Source organism: Rattus norvegicus, chromosome 16 (assembly GCF_036323735.1).
Source record: "Rattus norvegicus strain BN/NHsdMcwi chromosome 16, GRCr8, whole genome shotgun sequence".
In the NCBI taxonomy this organism is placed as follows: Eukaryota; Metazoa; Chordata; class Mammalia; order Rodentia; family Muridae; genus Rattus; species Rattus norvegicus.
In genome coordinates, this window is record NC_086034.1 from 6,085,676 (window position 1) to 6,097,500 (window position 11,825).

At 51.8% G+C, this 11,825-nt stretch overlaps 1 protein-coding gene across 1 annotated transcript in view; it reads left to right on the forward strand.

Moving 5' to 3' along the window:
- Positions 1 to 1,309: 1,309 nt before the first annotated feature.
- Positions 1,310 to 11,825, forward strand: part of Itih4 (inter-alpha-trypsin inhibitor heavy chain 4) — a 15,178-nt gene continuing 4,662 nt past the window's right edge. Inside the window, exons 1-17 of the mRNA NM_019369.2 lie at positions 1,310 to 1,414; positions 2,588 to 2,748; positions 4,340 to 4,444; positions 4,568 to 4,730; positions 4,875 to 4,985; positions 5,138 to 5,266; positions 5,894 to 6,010; positions 6,159 to 6,327; positions 6,405 to 6,530; positions 6,718 to 6,899; positions 6,993 to 7,178; positions 9,228 to 9,367; positions 9,579 to 9,733; positions 9,967 to 9,996; positions 10,244 to 10,303; positions 10,708 to 10,902; positions 11,629 to 11,685. Of these exons, the coding sequence (NP_062242.2) occupies positions 1,325 to 1,414; positions 2,588 to 2,748; positions 4,340 to 4,444; positions 4,568 to 4,730; positions 4,875 to 4,985; positions 5,138 to 5,266; positions 5,894 to 6,010; positions 6,159 to 6,327; positions 6,405 to 6,530; positions 6,718 to 6,899; positions 6,993 to 7,178; positions 9,228 to 9,367; positions 9,579 to 9,733; positions 9,967 to 9,996; positions 10,244 to 10,303; positions 10,708 to 10,902; positions 11,629 to 11,685 (2,176 nt within the window). The 5' untranslated portion in view covers positions 1,310 to 1,324. The remainder of the gene's footprint in view (positions 1,415 to 2,587; positions 2,749 to 4,339; positions 4,445 to 4,567; positions 4,731 to 4,874; positions 4,986 to 5,137; positions 5,267 to 5,893; positions 6,011 to 6,158; positions 6,328 to 6,404; positions 6,531 to 6,717; positions 6,900 to 6,992; positions 7,179 to 9,227; positions 9,368 to 9,578; positions 9,734 to 9,966; positions 9,997 to 10,243; positions 10,304 to 10,707; positions 10,903 to 11,628; positions 11,686 to 11,825) is intronic.

Here is an 11,825-nt window from a genome sequence, read left to right on the forward strand (position 1 = left end):
GGAATCCTGTGGAAGAGTGGGGAGAAGGATTGAAGGAACCAGAGGGGTCAAGAACACCACAAGAAAACCTATAGAATCGACTAACCTGGGCCCATATGGCCCATAGAGACTGAACTGCCCACTAGAAAGCATGCGTGGGACAGGCCTAGGCCCCCTGCACATATGTAACAGTTGTGCAGCTGGGTCTCCATAAGGGACTCCAAATCGGAGCAGAGGCTACCCCTGACTGCACTGCCTGCCTTGGTTCCTTCCCCCTGACTGGCTGCCTTATCTAGCCTCAGTAGCAGATGCACTCAATATGCCAAGACTGGTGGTATGCATGGACGCCTCCCTTTTTCTGAGGAGAAATGGGAGGAGGGGTGGGTGGGTGTGGTAGGCGACGAGCTGAGAGAGAGGGACTAGAAGGAGAGGAGGGCGGGGAAGCCGCAATCGAGATGTAAATAAAAAGCAATAAAAATAAAATTAAAATTAAAAAAAACAAGTACTTTAATTTTATCAAGGACTCAGGAGTAGAGGCAAGCAGCAGTTAAGTAATTCTCAAGGGCCTGCTATGACAAAAGTCAGCCCACACTCCACCCGTACACAGCTTTCAGGAACTCTATCCAAGTGGCTCGTAGGTGCCCCGCCTTCCTGCATAGACTATCCAACATCACGCCTCTAGGCTCAGGACACGCATCTCTACAACTCGAATGCATCGTCAAATTGCAGACCTGTTTGGGAGTCTGCTCGGCTCGAACCTACGGCCTGGTTACACTAGTGAGCGAACAGGGGCTCCTGGGCCCAGCATCTTTTGCTCCAAAAGGTGACCAATCTTGCTGCTGTCCTTGGACACCTCTGTGGTCCTCTCAATGTCTCAGGGACCCCCTGCAGGCATGCCTAGCTACCTGGTTAATATGGCCCTGTCTTTTCCAGGAAACCGTCTAGTCTTCCTAGCCCCAGTCTTACTAGGGAAGCTTCAGTATCCTCCTGGGCTAGATTCATTAAGAACATGCTGGCCTCACTGCTGGGTGCCTCGGGCTCTACAGATCATAGTGGGTGTCTACATCAGGTTGTGATTCCTGGAACTCTGGACCTAGCTTGCAGAAGGTCTGCTAATACCCAGCTCCAACCTGAGTCTGCCTCTCCTCAGGGTATGTCCTGCTATCAGCAAAGTTTACTGGACATAGGTCATTTGTCTCCTTATCTGAGGTCTCTGGGATTTTTGGCTTGGAAACCTGCATTTCCCAGAACTTGCACCAGCAGGGGCAGGCCAACCAGCAAGTTGCCAATTTATAACCCACCTGCTCCGGGGCTCAGAAGCAGTCTGGCAGGCAACTGGAGACAAATGAAGAGCCCTGCCCCTGCCCACATGTGGAACATTGTACTGGTCTTGCTCTCGCTGTTGGCTGTGCTTCCGATCACTACTACTGAGAAGGTAGCAGTATCCACCATAGGTGCCTCTGTGTATGTGTAGTGTGAGCTAAGTAAATGATCTGACACACCTGGGAAGTTGGGAGGTACCTCTTAAGTATGCGTGTAATGAAGGAGGCATGTGTGCGGGTCAGTGTTCGTGCAAAGGCCTGATGTTAACTAGTCACCAGGTAGTACCCAAGGATCCTTAAGGTTCCCTCACTTAATATAGGGAATGATCCTATTCTAGCCACTTTATAGATGGAAGAGTAGAGCCAGCTGCTCCTTGAGGCTGACAGCAGAGCCAAGAAAGTCAGAATGTGGCTGTAAGAGCCCAGCTCTTCTGTTCTAGATGAGTGACCTCTGGGAATGACTTACATGTTCTACCTATCAACTTCCTCATCTGAAAGAGGGTAATAATATAACATCATCAGAGGGCTGTGCTGGTTGATAATCAAGCTTATAACACCTAGGAAGTGTTCAGTGCCACCTATAGTACAGAGCTGATGTGAAACCTCAAACAACCTGAAAACAAGTCATGCCGTTCCTCTGTGCTAAACTGGGGCAGGTAACCATGAGTATCTGAACAGTTTGTGTGTGCACAGCATGACACATGGGACAGGCTGTATGTGTTGCACATATCTTTTCTTAAGGATTTGCCAACCTCGGGGCAAACAGTGTATGTGGCAAGCAGTACCCTGTGGAGGGGTCGGGGCAGAGGGTCCAATGCAGGGAACATAGGCAAAGAAAAGACCTGATCCTGGACAGATTCCTACAGTTCCTGTGACTGAGGCAGAAGCATTCTTCCACTTTCACTGGGGCCAGAGTTTCCAAAAAAATCAAAGACCTTGCTCACAGCCCTCTTACTAGGCAGAGCTCAACCTGCACGCAAGGCCCCTGACTCTGGGCCCCTTGCCTTTGCCAGAATAAGAAGTGTGATCTCTCCAGGCTTGCACTGCTGCTCCTGTGTGCTTTGTTTCCCATGAGATCTCTGTGGTAGGCTCTGTCTTGTGGGGAATGAGGTCCACAGCTGCCTCTGACTTCAGTGAAGTGTTTGATGGGGTTCTGCCTGAAGCGTAGACAGTATCTGGGCCAGATCAAGGGTGGAGATTGGCCTGGAACCAGAGTCAAAGCCTATCTTGAAGAGTTTGGGGGTGTCAGGTAAACACTCCAGCCCTCCTCCCTGTCCCTTCTCCAGAATGGCATCGATATCTACAGTCTCACAGTGGACTCCCGGGTCTCTTCCCGATTTGCTCATACTGTTGTTACCAGCCGGGTGGTCAACAGAGCCGATACTGTTCAAGAAGCGACCTTCCAAGTAGAGCTACCCAGGAAAGCCTTCATCACCAACTTCTCCATGTAGGTGTCTCCCTATGTCTTCCACAACCCAGTCCTGCAACTCCATCTTCCCTGGGCCTGAGACATGTTGTTCCACAGGTTGGGCACTCGGGACCTCTGTTCCACAAGTCAGACTCACAGGAAACAAGGATGTTATCAAGCCCCTGAGAGCCTCTGTCCCTCCTGCCATCCCGCCTCCTCACTGAGTACTGCTAAGTGACAGGCCAAGAACCACAGTGTCTTGGAGTCTTTGCCTTTGAGAAGTACAATCCTAGGGCAAGGCTAACCTGGGCACAGGAAGTCACCAAAATCAGGTTCCAGCTGGGAAAATATAAGCCCTATCTCCTGGGGTCCCTTTGTCACTGCAGAAGGTAGGCAGATCTATTCTGCCTTCTCAGGAGATGCCAGGGTTCCTGCGGACTCTGAGACAGCAGCAGTCCTTACCATGCCCTCTGAGTTCCTTCCCAACACTGCCCTTATCTCTTTTGCAATGTTTGTTAAACTTGGTGAAACTCCACGCTTGGCCCTAGCCTCGCAGAGAGACAGGCTGCTTGCCCCCAATAGAGGGAGCACTTAGGGGTGGAGGAGAATTAGAGGGCAGTAGGCAGGACTAACTTCCCTCTGGCTGGCTCCTCCCTTTCTACCCACCCACCTCCACCCCAGAGCTGCCCCCACCCCCACCCTGAAGCTTAGGCTAGTGGGCCAGGTCTTTCTACTGCATGAGACAGAGAAGTGCAGGGCAGACATCTCTGTTCCCTGCCCTGGCAGAATGTCTGGAGAAAGGATGAACTTTCTGTCCAGAAGAAGGAGCCAGGCTTCCCCTGTTCCTTCCCATGCTGGCCCAAGACTTAACCATGACCAGAGAAGGGAAAGGAAGACGTCTGTCCTGTGGATTTGGCTAGATCCCCTCCCTTCCCCCTTCTCTGTACACTCCCACGCTCTGGTACCACCCCTAGGACAAGCAAATGACCATTTATTGGTCCCTATTCACCCAACAAGGAGCTTCTGGAACAGCCATTTTCTGTGCAAAGAAGTAGCCTTGCCAATTCCTTCTCAACCTCAAAGGATAGCTTCCAGAAACTAGTCTACATTCCCAGGAGTCTTCACCACTAGGTCCCCAGAGCCTGTGTCCAGAGATGCCAAGTTCCCTGCAACACCTGTCCTAAGCAAGGGGACTGGGAGGGAATTATGTCGCAGCCTCGTGTCTCCCTCCTGCTCAAGTTTGACCACACAAGAGGCAGATGTAGGGCTCGATAAAGAACCAGCTCATTACTCTCTTGGTTTTGCTATGATTAGCTGGCCCTTCGGGACAGTTCATAAGGGTCATGGGGCAGTGGAATGTGGACTGAGTTTAGCCCAGTCCTGCTTTCTCTGTAACTTTCTGCTCTGTCCCTACAGGAACACCCGTGTGAACTAACCCTGTGTATGTCTCAGGATAACTGAAAGCCACTCCCAGTGTCATAGACAGGGTCTTCTACCCTGTAGGTGCATGATAAATGCCATTGTCCCAGTTAAAGACAGGAGTCATGTCTAGCTCACCAAATTCTGGAAAGAAAGAAAGAAAAAACTCTTCTAAAACGGTTCTCAGTTGTTTGTCCTCTTCCTTATCTAGGATCATTGATGGTGTGACCTACCCAGGGGTTGTCAAAGAGAAGGCTGAAGCCCAGAAGCAATACACTGCTGCTGTGGGCCGGGGAGAGAGCGCTGGCCTTGTCAAGTGAGCCCGTGGGGGGTTGGGGGGAGTGTGCATGGGTAGAGACTGCTCCTACCTTGGCCTTTAGCTTTGCTGCTCACTCCAGGATACATCCCCTACCTGACCTAAACGGGTTCTTTTCCCCAGGACCACTGGGAGAAAGACAGAGCAGTTTGAAGTGTCAGTCAACGTGGCCCCTGGTTCCAAGACTACCTTCGAACTCATATACCAAGAGCTGCTCCAAAGACGGCTGGGAATGTATGAGCTACTCCTCAAAGTGAGGCCTGAGCAGCTGGTCAAGCACCTTCAGGTACCTGGCACTGCCTTCTCCAGCAAGCCCCATAGACAATCCCTTCCCTACTAAGGCAGTCTCCCTTTGCCACCTACCCTCCTGGGAGCACAGCCCACCTCATGGCTTCCCTGGTGACCCTGGTGACCTGTATTTCCCTTCCAGATGGACATCTACATCTTTGAGCCTCAGGGTATCAGCACCCTGGAGACAGAGAGTACTTTCATGACCCAGGAGTTGGCAAATGCCCTTACCACTTCACAGAACAAGACCAAGGTAGGCATGCTATGGCCATCAAGTGAAGACGCCCAGTCTTTAGACTATGGTTCCTGAAATAGTTGGCAGCAATCTGAGGTGGAAAGCTCTGAGATCTGTATCCATGCCACTCCCACTGTTCCTTTCAACCTCAGTGTTGATTGTTCCTCCAGGCACATATCCAGTTCAAGCCGACACTCTCCCAGCAACGGAAGTCTCAGAATGAGCAGGACACGGTGCTAGATGGGGATTTCACCGTTCGCTATGATGTGGACCGGTCTTCCACTGGCGGTACCATTCAGGTGGGTGGACTCCAGACAAGAGCAGTGAAACCTCAAAGTGTGTCTTACCTTCACACGTCTAAGCAAGAGGGTTCTGGAAAAGGAAAGTGACGGCCCCTCCTTTGTACTCTGCACTAGGGGTTGACTCAGACAGAAAACAGGCAGTTCAATTATGATGATCCTGAATATTATTCCCTTTCTGGAGTCAGAAAAGGGTTGTCTCTGCAAAGACCGACTTTGTGGAGTCTCCCTCTATGCATTTGTTACCTCGAGGCTCAGAGCTCAGCCTTACCTGCAAGGCTAGCAGCTGGTCATGTTTGTGCTTCCCTTTACTCCCTATTCCCTCAGTGCTCCCACTTGATGGATATTGGGTTCATAGTGTCTTTTAGCATAAGCTGCCTCAAATACTGAAACAGGGAACAAAGTTATGGACAGATCTAGGGCGATGCCTGAATACGGAAGTCTCCTGTTAGCGGCAACGGATTGAGCATTGAAAAATGATGAGGATTTGGGGGAGAGGGATGGGTAAGAAGCTGGGATGGAGAGGGGTCATAAAAAGAGAACAGGGATCTGGGATGAGGAGACCTAACAGAGGTAGGGCGGGGCTTATGATCTGATCATCTGAATGTGGACTCGCTCTGGCCACAGATTGAGAACGGCTACTTTGTGCACCACTTTGCCCCAGAGGACCTTCCTACAATGGCCAAGAATGTGCTCTTTGTCATTGATAAAAGCGGATCTATGGCAGGCAAGAAAATCCAACAGGTAGGTCTGTCTCCTAGACTCTGAGATTAGCAGCACCTCCCCTGTTCCAGCATTGTGGGTGGAAGCTTCCAGGATACTACCCCAAGGATTATGCACCTTTGGGGAGCTCCTCTGAGACACCTGCCTTGCCTTCTCTCCCCCTAATCAGACCCGAGAAGCCCTAATCAAGATCTTGAAAGACCTCAGCACCCAAGACCAGTTCAATATCATTGTGTTCAGTGGGGAAGCAAACCAGTGGGAGCAGTTGCTGGTGCAAGCAACAGAAGAGAACTTGAACAGGGCGGTTGACTATGCTTCCAAGATCCCGGCTCAGGGAGGTGAGTCTCTGCATCTTAGGAGGGTAGGCGTTTCCATGGTCACTGGCTGGGACCAACCCTGAGTCTGTGTCCTCCAGGGACCAACATCAATAAAGCAGTGCTATCGGCTGTGGAACTGCTGGATAAAAGCAACCAGGCTGAGCTACTGCCCTCCAAGAGCGTTTCCCTCATCATCCTGCTCACGGATGGCGAGCCCACTGTGGGTGAGGACACTGTGGCCATTCCTGGGCATGCTTGACACGGAGCAAGGCTGGAATCGCTTCCAGACTGACCATGAAACCTGGGGTGGGGAGAGGGAGAATCGTCAAGACCCCATCGGCTCTCAAGTTCCAGAAACGTCCGCTGAGCAAATCATTCTTTCTCACCCGGTTCCTAAATTCTTGAATCTAGGGGAGACCAATCCCAAGATTATCCAGAAGAACACACAGGAAGCCATCAATGGGCGGTATAGCCTCTTCTGCCTGGGGTTTGGCTTTGATGTGAACTATCCTTTCCTGGAGAAGCTGGCCCTGGACAACGGAGGCCTGGCCCGGCGCATCTACGAGGACTCAGACTCTGCTCTGCAGCTTCAGGTACTGGTCGGATCCGGAGGATGCAGACAGCCGGGCAGACCCTGCTTGCCTGGTGTTTGCAGGATATTCCATCCACCCCCTGCCACACTGTAGGACTTCTACCAGGAAGTGGCCAATCCGCTGCTGTCATCAGTGACCTTTGAATATCCCAGCAATGCTGTGGAGGACGTCACGCGGTACAACTTCCAACACCACTTTAAGGGCTCAGAGATGGTGGTGGCTGGGAAGCTCCGGGACCAGGGCCCTGATGTCCTCTTAGCCAAAGTCAGTGGGCAGATGGTAAGCATGACTGAGTCATCCTGGAGCAAAGGGGAAGTTGAGGCAGCTGGGGCAGCCTGGGGCAGCTAGGACACCTGGGGTAGCCTGGGGTAGCTGGGATAGCTAGGACAGCTGGGGCAGCTGGGGTAACTGGGGCAGCTGGGGTAGCTGGGGCAGCTGGGGCAGCCTGGTTAGCTAGGACACCTGGGGTAGCCTAGGGCAACTGGGACAGCTAGGACAGCTGGGGCAGCTGGGGCAGCTGGGGCAGCCTGGGCAGTCTCCATATCTGCAGTTGGAGGGACTATGCTCAAGCCATACCAAATTCCAGCTGACTGACCTTGAGTGAGTCTCAAAGGTCCCTTTTCCTCGGGTTTTCCTGAAGGACACAGCCCTCGCTACATGGGTTCATGGTACGGATCCTGTAAGACAACATGCTCATAACATAACATAACATAACATAACATAACATAACATAACATAACATAGCATAATGTAACATAGCATAGCATAGCTCCTAAGAGCGGCTAGCACATATAGGAACTGATAACTCGGTCCGCCCTGCTGCCTCCTGACTCTTCTGGAACATAAGATGGAAACAGATGTTCCTTCCCAGTGCCCCGTGCCCTCTGTTCTCATAACAGGCCTTTGAGGGTGTGGCCAGACTGAGAGAACTACTCCCAGCTCCCAGGAGAACAGAGCAAGCTCCAGGCAGGACAGACAGGAGGTCTGCTAAGACTGAGTGACCGATCGGTAGGAGCAGCAGAACCCAGAAATGAGGAAGGGCTGTTGGGCTCATATGCCATCAGGACACTTTGTCTGCAAGAAATGGCAGTGGGTAATGGGAGACCCAAGGCCTCATCTCAGACATGGCCAAGTAGTAGGACCGTTCCTGAAGACTGGCCAGGTAACATGTCTGCAAATCAACCTCCCTCACCTCCCATAGGTGACAAGTGACTCAGGCTCCTCCTGATCACAAATGTAGTTGATTCAGGTGGCTACTTTGTAGCATTACTGTGGGATACTTTGTAATCACAAACATGACTTCAAACATCACGGACAGGGTCGAGTACACTGGTTTTAGTGCAGGGAATTGAATCTGGGACCCCAAACAAATCTTCCACCACGAAGCAGCATTTCCAGTTCTCTTGCTATGTTTTGTTTTGAGACAAGTCCTTTGCAAGTTTCCCAGGGTGGCATTGAACTTGCTCTGTAGCCCAGAGAGGCCTTGAGTTCATCCTTCTACCGCAGCTGCCCGAGTAACCAGAGCTACAGGCGTGTGTGACTAAACTGTTCTGGGATGAGCCCAAAGAAAATGTCTGTCTACTCAAAATTCATTTAAGGAAAAACATCAAGCAGGTAGCCTCACTGAGAAGATAGGGAGAAACTCATGCCCAAGGCCTTCATGTACCAAAGCTTTGGCAAGCCAGGTCCTGCATAGGAGCCAGAAGAGGCTGGTACCAGCACAGTGGGACGGTTGCACTGGGCCTCTTAGCTACCTGCCCTTTTGATGGAGGAGGCTTGGGGCCTGCTTGCTTTCTGCCCCATTTCCCAGACTGCCTTTTGGGCCAACTTAAGACCATCGCCATCCTTCCCCTGGGAAGAAAGCAGCCAGACTGTGTTTCTTGAGGCACACATTTCCTGTCATTGTCCCAGGCTGGCCAGCCCTAGTAGAGGGGCGATGTGGAGCAGACAGCTTGCTGGGGTTCTGAAGTGCTAGTCTCGAGTCCACTGCTAACTACTGGGGAAGGCCCTGCCTTTCTGTTCTCTTCCTTTTCCTCATGTCTGGGAGAGCAGAACCCTTTTCTGCCCCACACTGTTTGAGAACTCTTCCTTCTGCTCTGGCCTGGAAGTTGTTGTCCCTTCTTATAAAATGTCAGCCGACCCGAGCTCCTGCCTACACAGCTGTCTTGCCATTCCTGGGCAGCTGCTAACATTTACCCCACCTCCTTCTTACCCTGGAGCATCTGTGGGAGACCATCCTATCTCCACAATACTCAAAAGTAATGCAGTCTGGACAGGTTTGGGCCCGAGGCCCTCACTGCCCTGGCCTGGTCTGGCACCTCTTTGCAGCACCTGCAGAACATCACTTTCCAAACGGAGGCCAGCATAGCCCAACAAGAGAAAGAGTTCCAGGGTCCTAAGTACATCTTTCATAACTTTATGGAGAGACTCTGGGCGTTGCTGACCATACAGCAACAGCTGGAGCAGAGGTGAGTGACCCTGGCCTTTGCAAGCCCCTGCACCAGTAAGCCTTTCAGTGGTGGGGCAGGCATATTTGGCACAGGCTATCTACCAGGTATGTATGAGGTCTTAGGTCCAAACTCTACATTTCCCCGGGAGCACTCACAAGGAGGGGCCAGTGAAAGGGGAACTGCCAAGATACCCGGGGACCTCCTGAGCTCTCACGTCTTCAACCTGCAGGATTTCAGCCTCAGGAGCTGAGTTAGAGGCCCTCGAGGCCCAAGTTCTGAACTTGTCACTCAAGTACAATTTTGTCACTCCTCTCACGCACATGGTGGTCACCAAACCTGAAGATCAAGAACAATTCCAAGTTGCTGAGAAGCCTACGGAAGTCGGTGAGTGTGGGGCTGGGTCTCATCCTCCATGGCTTCAGACTATGCCCCTGATTCCCATCTTAACTCACTAAGGCGGAGACCGAGGATAGGTCCTGCAGCACCCTAGACTCACTGAGTGCACCCGTTAGTCTGGGACTGGGGAAGCAAGTTTAAGCAAAAGCTCCTGAGGTTAGGGAAACCACCCATAAAACCCGCCTCTCTCACTCTCTGCTTCTTTTGTTCATTTGTTACAGATGGTGGAGTGTGGAGTATCCTCTCAGCAGGTAAGGGCCTCAGAGCTCAAAGCCCTGCCTATGTAGGGTCCAGCAGCTTTCTGAGGGCCAAGTTTCCTCTGCTGCCAGGAGCTGGTGTCATCTGCCCAAACATGTCAGTATTCTTAGCCACTTGCTCGCCCAAATGCTGGCCACCCTTCAGGCCTTGCCCTGGACTCTAGGTACACAGTCCCCATCCAGGATGGAGCCCCAGAGAGCTGGCTCCAAAGAGTTAAACCCAAGTCTCACTGTCTTCCAGTTCAACGGCATTTCAAGACTCCTACCACAGGATCTAAACTGCTGACATCCAGGCTGAGAGGTGGGTGATAAGGGACAATGGGGTGGGAAGGGAGGTTTCTAGAACTGTGCCAGGAGGACTCTGGAAGGACAGTGCCTAGCCTGGGTCTCTTGGCTGGTAACAGACCTGTATCTAAAGATCAGGTGGGTTTAATTAGGAGTTGGCTGTCTAGAATCTTACTTGACTTACTTGAATCTTACTTGATTCAGCAATCAGGCTAATTGGAGGGGCACCGCCCAGGGAGGCTTGACCCTCCGTGGGGAAGAGTTCTACCACTGTTCATCTCCTGGGGAGGCTTTCCAAAAGGAAGCAGGGACTACCTACCTAATCTACATCCTATTCCTGACATGAAGTCCCTAGTCCTGGCTGTGGGGACCCACAATGTTGCCTGTGAGAAACTGCTCATGCCAATGTTTTAAAACTAGGAAATAGGTTCCAGACATTGTCCAGACTCGGGGATGGTCTCGTTGGATCTAGACAATACATGCCTCCTCCTGGACTTCCTGGACCTCCTGGACTTCCTGGACCTCCTGGGCCTCCCGGACATCCTCATTTTGCTTCTAGCATTGACTACGGCAGGCAGCCTTCCTTGGGAAGGGTGCTAGACCTGCCATCCTTATGTGAGCCTCTTTTCTGACCCACAGCGGGCTTCCTTCTTCTCCTAGCTCAATGATTCTGACCCAAAGAGGGAGAGAAAACACAGAGTAAGCCATGACATTGGCAAAGAAATGCAGGTAGACAAGACCTAGCTGGGATCCTGTCCTAAGGCAGAGCCAGGAGTCAGGGGCTGGATGAGTACATAATTCCCTGCCCTCACTTTTCTATCCATGCGCCAGCCTCTCTCTGCCTTGTCCACAGCATTTTGTCTCAAGAATCAGCTCTCTTGGCTCTTGCTCTGTCCCTTGATTGCCGGCCCACAAACCTTGACAGAGTAGCCTCTCTTGTGAGCCCTGGGTCACAAAAGGGCTCATGACTAGGTTCCTTAGACCACCAGAGCCAACTCTTTCCTTCTTTCCTTCTTGGGGGGTGCCTCTTCCCCAAGCAGTTCCTGGACAACAGGCCTCCCTCCCCCAGAGCAGTACTTTAACTCCCTTCGTTCCCTGAGGACCCACTCCTCACGATGGAGAAGGATGGCTTTCCCATTTCCAGCAGTTCTTATACTCCTTGCTGTTCCCAATCTGAATTCAGACTCAGTCAGGACCTATCTCCTTGAAATCACCCCTGCCTCTCTAGGCCTGAGCTTGGTAGGCAGTTAGGAAAGGTCAGGGGCCTCGGGTGCACAAGGCCCGGCATCCTAACGGTCTCTCCCTTTCTGTCCAATGTTCCTGTGCTCATGTTCACCTCAGCCTCACAAGATCCAGCCGGCCCAAGTCTAGCCATGTTACCGAAAGTGGTGGAACAAGGTACTGCAGCTAGTGGCCTAGCTTCGTGAGAGTATCTGCCTGAAGTGCATAGTCCCCGAATTTGCTCCCTAGCTCTGAAAGCAAACAGACAACAAATAAACAAACCCATAAAAATGCCTTTACCAGGGCCCCATCCCCCC